Here is an 18,415-nt window from a genome sequence, read left to right as displayed (position 1 = left end):
CCAGCAGTGGAATGGCCATTAGCTGACGATGACGAAGAAACTTAAATGGGGATGCAGCAATCGCGCAGCAGCATTAATATGAACCGATCGATAATCGAAAACCCGAACGCATCCGTGTGGCTTAAAAATGAGAGGCGACGTTTCGGGCGATGGCCCTTCTTCATAGCACACGAAGGGTCATCGCCCGAAACGTCGCCTCGTATTTTTTATTTTCCTTTTTAATTCCTCGGTGTTTTTTTTTTACAAATCTTGCCGCGTTATTTTAGTTGCGCCTGCCAACGCAGCAGCAGCAACATCACCACCAAAATCATAATAACACGCCTTAACTTGGAAAATGCGCACCAGCAATACACAAGCAGTCAATGCCCCCAACCCACCACCTCCCCATAGATCACACTGCAATTGCAACTCGTACACTTAACAAGCACGTGTGAATCGCGAGTGGAGGCGGGGGGGGCGGCAAGGACGAGCCTCCAAATCGCGACGCGCCATTGGTCAATACGGCGACCCTCCCCCCCCGTCGCCCGCGGGGCGACCAATCGGAACCTCGGCTCGCGCTTACCCGGGCTGGGAAATAGAAATTGAGGGGAGGGGAGAGTCGTGGGGTAATGTGGGTGGGGTGCGACCACGTGCTTGTTGCGGCGCGCATATAAAGAGCCACGGCGACTCGCACTCCGAGTACGCAGCGTGGATGTTAGCATAGGCGCCGGGCAGCCACGATCAGCCACGATCAGCCACGATCAGCCACGATCAGCCACGATCAGCTACGATCAGCTACGATCAGCCACGATCAGCCACGATCAGCTAACCAGCAGCTATAACACCAGCAAGCCATCCAGAAGCAAGCAGCGAAGAGCCCACGAGCAGCGAAACAACCACGTGCAGAGAAACATCCACCGGGCAGTGTAGCTAAACTAGTCGCCTTCAAGCACTCGGCTCTTAAGTCGGCGGCACTTGCTGCAGCCAGGGCGAGCAAACAGTCGCGCCCTACGGCCTCGCCCGATTACCTGGAACGTCGAACAGCAGCTGGCGGCAATGGAGCCGAGCAGTAACGGCGTCTCGTCCCCACCGCACAGCCTCAGACGCTCCTCCAGCCACTGCCTCCGTCGCTTCCCCAGCACCAGCAGCTTGGAGCGAGAGCCCGAGGCGCGGGTGCTCGTGATCAACACGGGCGGGACCATCGGAATGATGTACTGCGGCAACGGTGAGAGTGGGGGGGGGTCGTGAGGCACACTCACCACTGTGGCACGCGATCTCGCCTCGTCTCACTCTCCAGCGGTCTCACCGCAGGAGCACCACACACGACGTGGAAAGACGCCTTGTGTGTGTGTGAAGAACACGCGTGCTCGCGATGTGACGCAATGGGGTTGCTTCGTGTCGTGCGTACGGATTGTGAGCACTGTAGCAGATTAACCTGCAGGTGACATCGTCATCATCACACATCGTCATCATCACACATCGTCATCATCACACATCGTCATCATCACACATCGTCATCATCACACATCGTCATCATCACACATCGTCATCATCACACATCGTCATCATCACACATCGTCATTCCACATCGTCATCATCCCACAGGCCGTGTTTTTTCGGGACCTCGTTTAAATCCGCCAGTCTGGAGGGCTTCCACCCCTGTATGTATTCTGTGTCGAACTTCTTTCGCACCGTACGTAGCCTAACCGTGTTCATCGGAGGTGCGGTTGGGGAAAGACCGCAAACTAAACGCACGCAAAAGAAATGAGTTTGTCAATAATGACGATGATGTCCATGACGATGACGACGACTTGCAAGTGCTAAAGCTCCCCCCAGAGGCTTTCCAATGTCGAGCCGGGGAGAGCGTTCCAGACGGGCCGCAGAAGAAACGCATCTGAAAGCGCTGCGGTGATGACCCCACGTACGGGGAGAGTGATGGACAATGCTGTTGTTGTTGTGACCCCAGCAAATGAACTCGTTTCCAGGGTCTTCACCGGCTACCTGCAATCTTGATTTGAAGCTTTCGTGACTGCAGGGATCCATAATCTTCGGTTCTTTTGGTAAAGTCGCGTAGGTAGAAAATAAAATTAATCACGACGTTTCTGGCGCAACACAAGCGTCCATCATTAGGTGGGAAAGTTTTTTTTTTCCCCCCACCTGATGATGGACGCTTGTGTTGCGCCCGAAACGTCGATTTATTTTATTTTATCATCTACGTGACTTTACACTCGGGTAGAGCGTGTAACCGGACCGTGTAAACATTTAAGTGCATGGTGCGTAGTGCTGACCCTAGGGGTATGTATGTCATGTGTATGATGTAATACCCGGGACGTATGTGCCTACCGCTTGGGGGCCGTTCATAAATGACGTCACGCACCTCGGGAGGGGGGTGGGGTTTGAGGAATGTGGTGTCACCTCAATGCGCAACTTTAAATTAAATAGACTTTTTAATAAATGTTTTCTCCTACAACATCAGAGTGGAGTGGCACATTCAATACGCACTACAATGACAATAGTTTAAAGCGATTTGAAGCATGTTTTATATTTTTTTTGGGGGGGGGGGGGGGCGCAGAGCTTTGCGACGTCATTTGAGGGGGGGTCTGACTTGTGACGATGGGGGGTGGTCAGAAATAGTCCAAAATCGCGTGACGTCATTTATGGACGGCCCCTTACGCAAGTGGTCAAGACAAAGATTCCCCGTATAGCCTGTAACAAACTGCTGGGGCAAGTGCTGTTAGCGAGTAGCACCTATGAAGGCCAGCACGGCACACGAGGGGGTGGGTGGCCAGCAACCATGCCCGGCCGCCTTTGTCTCCCCAGTGGCGATGTTTACGATGCACCGCAAATCGACCTCTGGGCAGGAGGCCCAGCAACCTGCTCAGATCATCGTCACCGATGTTGGGTGGCCGCGAGCGGGAATCGAACTCGGGTGGCCAGGTTCGTCGCGATGGCTACCAGCCGTGTCCCACGCATCGCGTGGACTAATAAACTCCGTTGTTCTTGTGCACCTCCAGACCGCGGTTGTTAGTACGGTCCAAGAGGGACGGACGCCTCGTTCAGGGATGGCCGCGAAACTGAATCGTCTTGGCGAATTTCATCCATTCTTATCGACGGTGACATGTGGATATCGATCGATAATGTAACCTAATATAAACAGGGTGTGTATACCTGTCAACCCCTTATCAGTGCCTACCTTATTTCAGACCTTATTGGTCACCCCGTGCCCCTTAAATCTCAACGTTCATCCCACAAAGTCCCATCACAAGGGAGAAACACAAACAAATAGACAAGCCAAATGTTTACCGAATTGAAACGGCTGTACACGCCGTATGGACCTGAGAACTCAATTTACCTGTACAAGAATACTGTACGGGTAAAACATATGGGTTTGACAGTGGCATATGCAGTAGGATTTCTGTAACAGTCAAGATAATGGGGTGGGAAAGGGGGCATTAACTTTAGCTAACATTCATTCTAGAATTTAAAGTTTTCGTGACTGCAAGCATCCATACTCTTTGGTTCTTTCGGTAAAGTCACGGAGATGAAAATATATATATGGAAATAAATAATTTATTTAATTCTATGCTTTTATTTTTACTTATTATTTCTTATTTTCACCTACGTGACTTTACCGAAAGAACCAAAGAGTGTTTAGCTAACATTGCATTACAATCGGAGTGTTACTGGAACCCTGTTGCGAGTGCACTGTTTATATAGGTAAGACGCATTATGCATTATGCAGTGTCTTTATGCTACCGCATGTCAAGATTATTCTGCCAATTACTTTTTGTTGAGAGTTGTGCAGTCGTAGCCGGAGGATCGATTGCAATTCTTGATTCTTGACTTTTTAAACCTAGGGGGGGGGTCGAGAGTTGACCGCACGGATGGTGGAGAAGAGGGAGCTTTTAATATCGTGCACCGGAGTGGTGAAGTATGGTCAAACAACCCTGATGATCAGCGGGGGTTGGATTGATTCAATATCTGGAAAACAACGTGGCGTTGTGTGCGAAGTGCAGTTTTAAATCTGCACGACGTCTAAGTAATTTTTTGGCATTTTGGCGATGAACCAACAACAATATGTAAATAATTACAGTAACGTGTTTTTTTTATATAACAAAAACGTTACGGTACAGTATGTATGTTCAAGCGGCAAGTACACGGTTGGGTGTAGGGCTGAACGATTTGGAGAAAATATATTGCGATTTTTCTGACAGATATTGCAATTTGATTTGCGATTACGTTACACGCTTCAGTTCCAATATTCACTGTGAAAATAGATTTGAAACGTGACTGAGCATTACCACATGATACCATCGAAATAGGAACTGCTCTATATATTCTAAAGCAAGGATGAGAACTTAAAAGATATGAATTTCTTCCAACATGTATTTATTAAAATGTTTTAATTGAAATAGAACAATTAAGTTAATTAAATAAAGTTATAATAATAATAAATAAAACAATTCCAATAAGAAAAAAATGGGACTTTTCAAATCGCTAAAAATCTAACCCTTTACGATATGCTAATCGCATTGTTTCAAATTTGCGATTTCTATTTGAAAATCGATTTATTGTTCAGCCCTAATTGGATGCTACGGGACTCTCCGTTGTATAATCTAGATTTCAAACGCTTTGGTTCATTCGGTGAAATCGCGTAGGTATAAAATAAATTTAATCTCGACGTTTCGGGCGCAACACAAGCGTCCGTCATCAGGTGGGACAACCACAGCAAGAAACAATTGCTGAAGTGGGCAAAGGGGGCTGCTGTATAATTTAGTAGCAGGCAAGAGGACGCACTTGAAATGCAACACTGTATAGCCCGAGTCACTCCCGTTACAGACGCGTTTCGTTTGTTCTTTGCACAGGCTGCGAGTGTATTGGTGTAACATGTGCTGCATCCACAAAGCCCCCCCCCCCCCCTGTAAGTTTGCAAGCATAGAGAGCCAGCCCATTAATTCACCCACTCGCTCGCCCGCGTGGTGAAGTATGATCAGACCCCCCCACCGTGACCGCTCCGGTTAGATGTTATCTCATTCGTCTGGTATGCAGGAGGTCGTGGGGGATCGATCCCGACTCTGACACCTGTTGTATATTGGGAGTTTGCGTGTCTCTCAACCGTCTGCCCGTGGATGGTGGATTTTTTTTTCTCCAGGCCCTCCAGTTTTTCCCCTCCGCATTTAGAATCGGCATGCGTTTTTGAGTATTTGGCTGCTGTAAATTTCCACATGATAAGCCACTTCTTAAAAATAACTGTTTGCTCGGTGGGCCTTACCTGGTAAAATAAAAACATGTTTAGTTTAGCGTGGGGGGGGGGGGTGGTGACCCATACACAAAGGTCATCACCACCTCTCGCCAATGGAGGAGCTTTTATTCCAGATACTAAACTTTTTTTATTTTGTCAGGTAAGGTTCACTGAGCTATGCAGCTCTTTTTCAGAAGCGACCTGGCCACAAATGATAGCTCGACGAAGTGGCTTGTCACATGGAAATTTAGAGCGGCCAAATACTGGAGGCCCCAGATAAATTCGCGTTCTGTGCCCTCTGTTCATCAAATGACAAATGGAACATTCAAAAACTCTCCTGCACTCACCCAGAACAGACAATGTGCAACCAATAACGAACAACTCCACACCTGATTCACAAATACAAAGGAGGTGGCATCGTCACATGACACAGTTAATCTGGCTCATTTAGCCACCTTTAGTGTCCAATGATAGTTGTTACTCGACACCAGGGGTGAGGAACGTCCGGCCCGCGGGCCGTACAAGGCCCGCGAAATCATTTGGGTCTGGCCCTGACAAGGCAACCGCAGGCGGGACTCGAAATTCAATAAATCTAGGAGCAAACCTGAAAAAGCAGTTGCGAGTAGCGACATCATCAATACCAGCTAACATCACACGCCTCCCCAAAGAGAAGCAGTTCCAGGCATCACATTAGGGGTGAGTTAATTAAATGTTTGACCAAACATAACAGGCAAATTTTTAAGTTAATAATTTTGTATGGCCAGCGAATGATGTTCTAAATTATCCAAATGTCCCTTGGCAGAAAAAAGGTTCCCCACCCCCTGCTCTACACCAACATCAGACGAGGAAAGATCATCCTATTTGAAGCAGAACACTGCTAGTTCTTTGTGTGCGTGGCGATGGAGATTGGCAACACTGCTTAACGCCCCATTTAATTTGCCATTCGGAAGAAACATTGCGTCAACCAATTCATCCAGGGATGAACTTTGGGGGCCAGTGCGCGCTGCTTTGTGGTAAAGTTCGAAATGTGCAACCTTGGCTACGAGGTTGCATCATTCCAGAAGGGCCTCCCATCTCTCCTCTGCCCCACAGAGAGAGCAGCCGTGCCCCCCCCCCCATCACGCAGGGGTGTGGTGCCACCGTTTCAACAGCCCCGCATGAGCCGCGTTGTTAATTTGTGACGATGCTGTGGGGGGGGGAGCGGTTGGCGTGTGCCGTGCTGCGAACCCTACGCCACGTGTTCGATTCCTGCTCACGGCCAACGCCAGTGACGAATTTCTGAACCGGTCCTGGGCCTCACCTAGGTCGACTCGGCCTCAAATTAATACCTGGTTTGGAGTGTAAACATCGCAACTGGGGGGACAAAGGCGGTTGGGCGTGGTGATTGCCACCTACCCCTTTGTGTACTGTGCCGGTCTTCATTGGTGCTCGCTAACAGCACTTGCCCCAACAGTCTGTTGAGGTTATACGGGGTATATTTGTCTTATGACGATGCTAAACTGCATTGTTCCACAGAATATGATTGGGGTTCTGTAACGACACGGCGGCGCTCGGCTGTGTGGTTAGCGGCATGCTGTTTACAGCCGTGTTAGTTCATTCGGTTATGTTATTTATGGTTAAGGCCCATTTGAGCTAAGGGGCCGTCCATAAATGACGTCACGCACCTGGGGGGGGTGGTCAGATATTTGTGACTGTGACGAGGGGGGGGGGGAGTTTGAGAAATGTGACGTCACATGAAAATGCGCAACTTTAAATAAATAGACAACACGTTCTCCTTAATTAAATAGACTTTTTGATAAATGTTTTATCCAACATCAGAGTGCAGCAGCACTTTAAATACGCACTACAATGACAATAGTTTAGACAATAGTTTAAAGCGATTTGAAGCATGTTTTATTTTGGGGGGGGGGGGAAGCAGAGCTTTGTGACGTCATTTGAGGGGGGGTCTGACTTTTTGACGAGGGGGGGGGGGCTCAAGAATCGTCCAGAATCGCGTGACGTCATTTTTGGACGCCCCCGAAGATAGAAAAAAATCTAAACATTCGTCAATAACTTCGTGGCCTTAATAGGAAAAATATGTGTAACGGGTGACGTTTCAGACGATGGCTCTTCACGTCACGCACAAACAAGAGATTCCAGTGCGATAGTGGACAAGGGTTGGAGACTGAATTGAGCCAAAGAGGCTCTCATTCAATAGCGGCAACTTTGAGTGTGGCATGGATTAACAACCACGGTGCGTGGGTTTTCTCCAAAGCTCGCTGTTAGGTATGGATGGCCCATTTATTTCCCAAGCTCCGGCTTTAGATCTATTTTAAATATCCCCTCAGCGGTCATGTGGTGAGGTGACGTCTGGAAGTGCTCAATTTGCAATGGGTTGACTGCTGTTTGTAACTTAGATTTCCAACCCCTAATTTATTTCACAATTACATTACATGTATGTACTGTCGTGCCATTTTTTAGGGTGAAGACCTCAGAGTGCTTAATTAAAAAAATAGTTCTGCTTGACTGGCAGAAAGTGGGTATAGTCTGCCAGTAGGAGGGCGATGTGAATAAGTTTGACCTAATTTAAGTACATTTTCATATTTGTAATATTGGGACTGATGCGGCGCACACGTGGCGTACTCCTTTTGAAATAATGTCACAGAAGGCGCTTGGTTTTGATGGTAAAATACACTCGCAGTAATAACCAGGGTGGCCACTAGACTCGAATCGTGAACCTCTGCAGGAAGTGGCAAACCTGCTCCCACACGGCTATGGCACCACTTGCATAGGATGCACTTAAAAAAATATGGATACATTGGTAACGTACCTCTTTATTGCCAGCCTTTTAACAAACTATCGGGGCAAATGCTGTGAGCAAACACCGAAATGAAGGCCAGAATGGCACACGGGTGGGTACGTGGCAAAGGCATGGGCGCCTTTGTCTTCCCAGTGGTGACGTTGGCACACTGCACCAATTACTCATTTAAGACTGAGTCTAGGGGAGGCCCAGGACTGGTTCAATCGTCGCCGCTGTTAGCTGTTGGCAGCGGCGACTTTCGCACCTACGTTTAGCACGGTTGGCTACGTATGTTGTACATATGTTGCTCCATAATAAGGCGCTGTAGGCAGCTGACCTGCCACCACGCTCACGGGCCAACGGGGCAGCCGAGAGAGCGAGGTGCGTAGGGGTTGACCGAAGGTCAAACCCCCCCCCCCCCGTGACCGGAGGTTGACACCCCAGACCCCCCGGGGGCTGAGGGAGATGGGGGGGGGGGCCCACCACTTCCTAAGACCCCTTAAGAATTAAGACCCTCTAAGACCTTCTAGAAGGTTCTGGAGGGGGGGGGGGGTCATGAGGGGAGGGGTGACCCCGACCTGGGGATAAAAGGCAGGCCCTCTGGACGGGCCGGAGAGTGTTTGCCAACTCAAGCTCAAAGACATCCGAAGACCTGAAGACTGGACCAGGCCCCAGGAACCCTCAACCGAGGCTCATGTTTAGAGCCGGTTGTAGCGGACCCGAGGTAGCTCGGACACCCTGGAACCCTCCCCGAGGCTCTGGGTAGAGCCGGGGGTTGCAGTGGACCAGGGGCGAGTCCCGTACTCCGAGTGGGTCGTTCGGTCCAGTCTTCCCTTGGAGCCGTGGCGAGGGACCGGCGTGTAGCGTAGCCCGGCGTACGTAGGACGCGAAGGGAGGCTGTCCCTCCCTTAGGCTATCAGGTGGAAGGGGCCCGTACCCCTTCGTGCTACAGTAGTGTTAAATAAGGTTCTAGATTTGAAGCTTTCGTGACTGCAAGGATTCATACTCTTTGTTTTTTCTGTAAAGTCACGTAGGTAAAAAAATTAAAATAAATGAAAACCACTACATTAAGTTAAATAAGGTTGTGACGAGTGTTGTAATAAACGCCTTGCCTCCAGCAGACATATCTGTGGTTAGTTACAAGACACAACACATATGTAGTGGTGATACGCGCTGGGGTAGCGATCAGGTGCCAGCGCGTTGTGATTGGATGTGTGGGTGGTGACGCGCGCTGACGGTGAGGGATCAGGGGTCAGCGCGGGATCGTGGGTTGTGTGGTGTTGATTGGCTGGGTGCCGGTGACGTGCTGGTGTGGGAGTGATCGGGTGGCAGCACGGCGTGATTGGTTGGTGAGTGGAAACACGCGTTGGGGAAAAAGGATCGTACAGATAACGCGTTGTGATTGGTTCACTAACAAGCGATGCTCGCATCGAGGTCCGCATCCGCTCCGTCTCCCGGGAGGAACGACTATATAAGGGGATGCGCACAGGCGCACAGGGAGAGTGTAACCAGCGAAGACTGAAGACGGGAAGAAGAGCCAGGGCCCTGCGGTACCTAGTCCCGCTGTCCTGCGAGGACCGGGACTCTGTAACCCAGAGGCGGGGGTAGTGTGAGCATGCAGTGTCAGCATGCCGAGTGTGTAGCCGGGACCTAGAGTCTACCCGAGACGAGTGATGTGTGTGTAGCCAGAGGCATAGAGTCTACACAAGAAGAGTCTACACGAGACGAGTGAGGCGTGTGTAGCTAGAGGCTTGGAGTCTACACGAGTTCAGTACGGTGTGTTATAAGAAGAGAAGAGGTTACGAGTTGTACCGGTGTCTGGTGACCGTACGCGGAAGAATAGAGACTACACGTTGTATCGAGATAAGTGAAGATTTAATAAAAGAAGTGTGTTACCCGTCAAGGAGTTTCCTGCCGTCATTTCCAATACTTCACATACAGCAAAGACAAAGGTCCCTTATAGCCTTAACAGACTTTAGGGACAAGGCTGTTCGCGAACACCCTAATGAAGGTCGGAAAAGCACACGAGGAGGTGGGTGGCCAGCACCACACCCGGACGCCTTTGTCTCCCCAGTGGCGATGTTTACTCCATTTAAAGCCGAGTCGACCTAGGGGAGGCCCAGGACCTTCAGATTCTCGTCACTGGTGTTGACCGCAAGCAGGAATCTAACTCGGTTCGCCGGGTTCATAGTGCAGCGCACTAACTGCTACACTACCGCTCCCCGCACGCATACATAGAGCGTGCACTGTTACGCGCACGAACACTCGACCGAGCACTGATGCGCACGTGCCCGCCAACGTTGTCGTGCGAGGCACGAACCACGTGGGGTTACCCCGAGACGACGGTGGGAAAACATTGATCCACATTGGCAGCAACACGATTTAAAGTTGTGAACGCAGACTTATCCAGGGCAGCGGGACTGCATTCTGGGAAAAAAAGTACCGTGTGCAATTTATTATTTAATTGAAAGTTCATTTTTTGTGTGTTTGAACCTAACCAGGCGGTGGTGGTGTGTGTCTGTAAACCCAGCGCTGGAGGCAGAGAGGGTTGGTGGATCACCGCCAGACATGTTATGAAACTCTCTACCCCCCCCTTCCCCCGGTCATGGGTGCCTGCCAGGAGAATGTGGTATAGCTGAAATGTGGACTCCACCTGTTCCATCCGTACGGGATAGCGTTATCCCCCCCCACACGGCGCGTGGGTTTTTCTCCCGCGTGCTCCACTCGTTCATTTGGCTGAAACCCGTCTCAGAAAGTGTTGGGAAATCGTTGTTGCCATCTCCACCGCCTGGCTACTGCTGCCAAATCCCACCTGTCCGTGGGTTCCGCCTCGTGCCTCATCATCAGTCGTCCCCTCTCTTCGACAGCGGGCAAAATAATACTGCGCCTTCCATGCTGTTCTCTCGCGTCGACCGCGAGCAAAATATATTCCGTGTGGAAAGTTTCAAGATGGCATCTTTTTTTTTGACGGCATTTGGAAGTGGAACCACTGCAACCCATGATGTGTAATATGCTCCGAACGGGGCCAGGCTAAATCGCAGGAGTTTTGAACGACCCCGTGGCTCCTCTGTCGATGCTTGTGTAACCAAAATACACGCATTATTGCCCCCCCCGCCCCCTTAATACTGGTTACGTCTGGAAACTGTAGACGTATGTACGTATGTATGTTGAACGGTGCGAAAGAAGTTCTGCATGCAAACATACATCTACTGTTTCCAGCCTAACTCTTATGATTAGCCTGATGCTGCTGTGTTCTTTCGTACTATGTAATTTGCCAAGTGCTAAGCCATTACACGTTCAACAGTGCTGTTTGTTCATGGCCGTTTGGCGTTCACTTGCCCAAGCGACCGCAATAAACAAATAATATTTTATTGCTGTGGCTCTTCGGTGCTACGGTGATGGTGTAAAGGTACTCTGGTCCTTGCACGAGTTGTCTCTGTAATAGATGGACAACCATGCATGTGCTGGTTCGTAAGGGATGCAAAATGACAAGGGGCATTTTTTTCGAATTCGGTCAAAAACTATTTCAAGAGCTGCAATGCACGTGGTGAATACCAGACGGGTGGTCCTTGATAAATAACGTCGCCAAGCAGCGGTTCCTTCTTAAAGAGCCGCAGGTAGCCAACCCACCCCCCCCCCCTGGTGTAGCCAGAGATCTGTAATTGCCACGTATCTCACGGGGGGGGGGGTGACTTTTTAAAACTTGGAAGTGGGTGAAGGGTGCTGCTGTTAGCATGGTTTCTCCGATAGCGTGTAGTTTCAAATCTTGACTTAAAGCTTTCGTGACTGCAGGAATTCATATTCTTTGGGTCTTTCGGTAAAGTCACGTAGATGGGTTCAAAAAAAAGAACCAAAAAAACTAAATAGCAATCGGTAGTTTTTTGTTATTTTCTGTGAACCTATCTACGTGACTTTACTGAAAGACCCAAAGAACACGTGTAGTTTCAAGTTTTTATTTAATTTAACCAGGCGAGAACTCGACAGACCCAGGGATGTCTCGTCTGCAAGCGTGATACTTGATCGCAGCCCTGGGCTTCTCATTACTGCTTTTCACGCGATTTAATAACAAACAAAAAACTAGGATTTTTTTTTTCTCAATTTATTTATACTGGATGAATCTGATGAGCTATAAAGCTTTCGCAGATTGATAACATGAAGGAGCTCTGCATGGTATTGTGGGTATTTTTAATGTAACATTTTTAAATGGTAGAACTGCAGTTATTTAAAGTACTGATTAACCTCGATCGTGTTTTTAAACTTTGTTTTATTTAAATCCTTAACTACAATTACCATTTTTATTAGCCTTGCGTGAATCGGATTTTAACGGCATAATAAATTTGTGCTATTCTGATTTCGAAGGTATATATTATTCTAGCAGCCGTAGCCTCGAAGCTCGTGGTTTAAATTAATTATTATGTAAGATCATATGCAACGATAGTGCATAGGAGCAGCTATCCTCCAATGCCAACCCAAGGTGTCGGATTTAGCCCCTTTGGTTAGGCAGGAGCAATTTTCTGGCTCGACAGTTTCCCAGTCAATATCCCAAGATAAATTTAAAATCTTTGACAGGACGACTTAAGTCGCAGCCTTCGTTAGGATTGCTGCTGTTGTTCCGGTAGCAGTAACACCATAGATGCTATTCGTCGCAGATGGTAATAAAAAATAACTACAGCTTGTTTAGCACCATTCATAAAATTCCCAAGGCGCTTTACATCAATGACTTGGGGGGCGGGGGGGAAGTGGCGACGTTAAAATAGGAAACTAACCTTCTTAATGTTTTTGGATGGTACAGTCCCCTTACCTTTTCCTCTATCTGTCTAGGCTGCATAGTCACTGTCGGCTTGTCGAGTTATGTCTTGTTAATTTTGAACTCTTGTAGACAATGTAATTGCACTTGCAGAGTGCCGTGCGTGAGCTTGCCGTTACTAAGTTTGGGGTGCGTTCTCTCGCTCTTTCTCAATCTGTGCAGTGCTGGCGCCCCGGGCGAACACGTTTGTGCAGGTGCTGCGAAGGCTGCCCATGCTGCACGACGAGGCCTACGCTCAGCAGACTCACCTCTATGACCACTACGGCTCCAGCGAGAACATCCTCGTGCTGCCGTGAGAACTCCACACACGCTCGCAACGGGCGCACACGCAGCGACATGAACACGCAGACGACAACACGCCTCCTTCGTATAACCCACATGCACACACAAGGCTGTGTTCGCCTTTTGGCATACTCTCTGGTCTAGCACTGGTTGAGACTTGGCTCTAAAGAAGGCTGTCTCTGGTGTAGACCAATCTGTTTCAAAGACGATGTATCATATTACCAGAGCATGGTTTTTGTTGGCATGATCACCACAAGTATGTGTGGTTAATGCAGACATGATTCCTTGCAAAAGGTTTCAGTTTGGTGTTTGAACACCGTAACGCCTGTTTTATTGCCAGAAAGGGTAAAACCTTCTTATAAAAATATAATTGTTTTAAACATTCCATCGACCAACATGGCCTTCTGCTGCAAATGCATGGTGCAGCATGGGTTCAACACAAGGGAAACTCCTGCGCTTAAACCACCCAGCTTCGCTTATATTCTTTGAAATCTTTGATGCTTAATATTTTTGGATGTACGAAGACTAACGAGCTGAAGTTTTCTACAGACTCGCCTCGCGTGACGGTTCAAGATTGTATTAAAACCGGTCCGGGTCCTGCCCATCGTGGCCTGATTCGTTGTTTTATTAATACTTGATTTTAATAATGAATCCTCGTGCACTTCACCCACACCTTTTTTAAATCTCTAATTATTGCGCCCAGCTTCAAGGGCAAACATCTCGTCCAATCGGAGCGGCTTTTGCTGGTCAGCCTATGACCAATGAGAGGGTGCGTCTATCACCGCTCGTCATGGCGCCGTAGCGGCCGCTGTGGCTGCCCCCTCTGCCTTGGCACGAGACCAACAAGTACAACATTAATAATCATTACTACTCTTGCTATTCATAACATAATTACTTTTAATCGTTAAAAATAGCGTTTTCATTTGCTTAGCAACGCCCCTTCTGACACGCTGAGGGCAGCATGGTTAAATTAAAGTGCTGCCTCTGCACTTTGCATACCCTGTCGCGATATATACACTGCTGTGCGTACACACACATTGTTATAACATTGCAGTCCATGTGTATTATTTTCCGTCGTGCATACTCTCCAGTACCGAACGATCGCAAACACAATTAAGCGCGCTGCACATCTCGCCTTCCCCTGAATGTCATTCCACTCCACCGTCGTATAGCAATGTGCATGCTTGCCAATTGCTAAACTGCTCATAGGCTAGACATCATTGCCATCTCTGCACGCTCACAACATTGGTTCCACTTCGTGCGCAGTCGTCGGCGGTTGGTAAACACGGCCCCGGCCATGGCAATGTGCAATTTCCACTGGTCGAGATGAGCACCGCACAATGCCCATAAGAGCATTAGGGACCTGTCCTTCCACTGCTGGATGACGTCCTCCACACGCGCTATGCTGGTTGCAGAGGCTGTTTGACTATAACTCGCCTGCCCAATGGTCAGAGCAGATTGCTAAAGGTGGGCAGCATAGACGTATAGTACAACTGCATATAAACACAACGTGCCCCCACCAGCCCTGTGACAACCTGCTTGTGCATGGTGGCCACCCCTCCAGCCACTGTCCCCCGCTCAGATCTGCTTTACTTTTGAGGGTCCAAACAGATCGACCACATTCCAAGCAAGTCGGGGTGATTTCTTCAATAGACCTTGGGTTATAGCCTTGCTGTTCTTCAGTTAACATCATGCAGTAGTGAGATCACTACTGTATGACTCCTTGTAAAAAGGTGTCAGTTTTGTTGCCAGATAAAAGGGTAACAATTATCATATTTTTTCTTCTGGCAAATGAGGTTCCAATGGTGTAAATGCTTACCCCGAGCTCTCATACTCTGATGGTGCATTGTCTTTGAGTTGTGTGCCTTTTGGCGTCATCTGGTCCAACATCATGTGAGACTAGGCTCTAAGGAAAGCTGTCTCGGGTGTGGACCAATCAACTTCAACGACGGTGCATACATTATCAGAGTTATGTTTTTTTTGCATTACGACTGCAGGTAGTGTGGTCTATGCAAACATGACTCCTTGTAAAAAAGGTGTCCGTTTTGTTGCCAGATAAAAGGGTAAAAAAACAATTATCAGAAGTGAGATGTTTACTACCTCGTCTGGTATATAGGAGGGCCTGGGTTCCATCCTAATACGTGTACATATTTCCCATTTGCATGTTCTCTCTCCCCCTGTATATCGCTTTTAAAATTTGCATATGCGTAAACAGAGACTAATGCTACTTCCATTTCTTTACTGAATTTAAACTTTACATAAGCTTACTGTATGCAAATGACCAAATTCTACGTTCAAGTCTTTACCAAGTTCACCACCGGTGGGACTAAAACGTAAAAATGTTACAATGCCTCACCGTCAGAGGTGGGACAAAGTCATTGTTATGCAAGTCCAAGTCGAGTCGCAAGTCATCAAATTCATGACTCGAGTCTGACTCGAGTCCAAGTCACATGACTCGAGTCCACATCTCATAGGTGGGACAAAGTCATTGTTATGCAAGTCCAAGTCGAGTCGCAAGTCATCAAATTCATGACTCGAGTCTGACTCGAGTCCAAGTCACATGACTCGAGTCCACACCTCTGCTCACCGTACATATACAACACGTTTTAACAATAATGCTACAGCTTACTCCACTCTCCCCTTCTGCATTGCCAATTTAAAATAAAAATTTCCTGCTATGACCGTTGCCAATCAATTATTTTCCTTTCATATTCAGTAGCTGTCGAAAATAGCATTTTAGACTATATAAAAAAAGTGGTTAAACAAGTTTTTCAATGCACATACTTTTATTTGCACTCAAATAGAAAATAAATTCCTTTAACCCCAGAATTAATCAAGTGATGTGCTCAATTGTGGGTGGCTTGCATAAAGAAAATTAAACATCACAAAAGGAAGCCACCCATATTTATTTAGCACATCAAATGTTATTATAATATGGGGTGAAAGGAATTTATTTTCTACTTGTGAGTGCAAACAGCCAATCGGTAAAATAAATATGTCACGTTGGCAAAAGACAAATAGTTCACTACTTTAGCCCACCGGTGTGATGAAGAGTGAACCCACAACATTTACAATTTGAGTACGACTTTTTGCTGGAAATTACATCCAGCATCTTCGAGCGATTTACCAGAATAGTGAAGCCATCCACCTGCTTCCGGTTTTAAATAGTGCATTATGACGTCATCATTGTACCCCCATCAGCTTTCGAGATCACAGGCAGAGGTGTGGGTGGGGTGTATGCAATTATGTAATAGATCAGTAATCAGCCACTTGTGACTCACCTTGTAAGGAATTAAAATGCGCTTATTACTTGATACGCTTCCAGGCTGCGCGAAGTCTATAGCTATCACAGCGATTGAAATTATTTGAATTCATCTCAATTTAAATTGATTCTCTAACTAGTCTTGGCCAGTAATAATTAGTTCTGCATAACACTTCAACGTTATCAAAATCAATTGAATGCCCTTGTTGGCAAGCATGATCTTCCACTGCTGACAGCTGTGTTTGGGATAATTTAATGTGTTCTTTTAGTCTTGCGCTAATGTTACGTCCCGTCTGTCAAATATAACACTTACCGCATAAGCAATTGATCTGATAAACACCTTCTGCCACTATGGCATCCTGCTGAGTGCGATTGATTTCCGATTTGTTTTAGGTCCATGGACTGAGAACTGGCTTCGAGTAACGGAATTCTGTCCCTGTTGAAAGTTCCAGCGTACTTGGAAGCGAAATGTCAGGCATCGTGTCCGAGAACACACGGTGCAACCCGAAAAAACACATTGGGGAGAGCCAAGTTGTTTATTTTACCCATTACCCCCCCTCCCCCCTCATGCTAATTGGAATAGTGGCATTGTGGATGTTTGGTTGCTTTGCTGCTGTGAACACGGGGGCATTCTCTCCTCCACTGGAGTGATGCCAAGGGGAAGGCACGTCAGTCTGCACATGATTGGTCTTCATACAAAGCCAGGCTTAGTTGTGGCCCCTTAAAACCTCTTGTCTCTGTGTATGTATAACAAGAGATCCATTTACAAAGGGGCTTCTTTTCCCTTGAGCGGTTTGTTTCAAATTGCTTTGGTGCCACATTCCACGGCGTAGCAGGGAATTGGGGTATTGATTAAGCATGTGTTTTGCATGATAAATACGTGCCGGTAGTCGCCGGCAGTTCCCGGGTTGTTGCCGTGCTCTGGGGTTGCCAAGCTTTGCTTAACGAGCGCGCGGTGCGATGGCGCGCACGCCCAGGGCTGTGTTCCAGGAAGCCCGTCCTCTCCCGTCCCTGCCACTGCTGCAACCTGGCCGTGTTAAGTTTATCAGAATATTTGATACTGGAGGAATCGGATGCGCTATAAAGCTTTGTTTGTCATGGATAGGGGCGGGTAATAACGTTACAAACAATACAAAAACACGATGGTAGTGCAAAGTTCAAGAAGGGTAAGCCTATCGCCCAAAAACATACAAAGTAAAACTAAGCCATTCCCATCGGGCAAAGTTCACTGAGGTATGAACTTATTTTTCAGAAGCGACCTGGCCACAAATGATAGCTCGACAAAGTGGCTTATCATTTGGACATTTAAAGCATTGCCAAAAAAAGTGCGGTTACGAATCTAATTGAGATGGTAGCTGATACCCGCTTACCGATTGCGCCGATTTCAGAGCTGGAATCACGAATCTATAAGGAGGTAACTCCATTTGTATTTGCTGATTGACTATTGCAAAGCCTCGTTCTTTTGGGGGGGTCCAGAGTAAGGTCCTGGTCAGGTTGCAGACTGCAGAATGCGGCAGCCAGGGTGCTTGCGCCACGTCCCTTCGCAGCGAGAACTCCATTGCTCCTGTCCTCACTTCATCGCATTGCAATTTAAGATAACGTTGCTCGCATGTAAGGCCTTGGTGAGGGCTTGCCTCCAATCTTCATTTGAAGCTTTCGTGACTGCAGGAATCCATACTCTTGGCTTATTTCGGTAAAGTCACGTAGGTAGAAAAAATTATAGATCACGACGTTTCGATCGCAACACAAGCGCCTGTGTTAAGATCGATTTTATTTCTAACTACGTGACTTTACCGAAAGAACCAAAGAGAGTGGCTTTCCTCCACTTTACATTCGGAAGCTAATTCGAACTCGTCCTTTGGCGCATGGTCTTTAACAGAGACCTGTTGATGTGATGCCCCTTTTATGCACATGCCTTCCTATCTCCGTGACGTTCTTGAGAGTGATCTGACGCTTCCTGTTGCGGCCCCCCAGCTGTGCGACTCCCTTTACCTGTGGCAATTGGGTTGTCGCCAACAGTGCTGACGTCCTTTTAATCCTCTCTGTTTAAAAAAAAAATATATA

General features: G+C 47.7%; 1 protein-coding gene across 2 annotated transcripts in view; it reads left to right on the top strand.

Annotated features, from left to right (window-relative positions):
• The first annotated feature begins 666 nt into the window (after nt 1–666).
• The window catches only part of ASPG (asparaginase), a 42,360-nt gene continuing 24,611 nt past the window's right edge, over nt 667–18,415 (top strand). For both annotated transcript variants that reach the window (XM_078605937.1, XM_078605936.1), the window contains exons 1-2: nt 667–1,204; nt 12,970–13,099. In XM_078605937.1, the coding sequence (XP_078462063.1) occupies nt 1,036–1,204; nt 12,970–13,099 (299 nt within the window). In that variant the 5' untranslated portion in view covers nt 667–1,035. The remainder of the gene's footprint in view (nt 1,205–12,969; nt 13,100–18,415) is intronic.

Source organism: Lampetra planeri, chromosome 25 (genome assembly GCF_965212315.1).
Source record: "Lampetra planeri chromosome 25, kcLamPlan1.2.h2, whole genome shotgun sequence".
Classification (NCBI taxonomy): Eukaryota; Metazoa; Chordata; class Hyperoartia; order Petromyzontiformes; family Petromyzontidae; genus Lampetra; species Lampetra planeri.
This window is presented reverse-complemented; position numbering and strand designations above follow the sequence as displayed.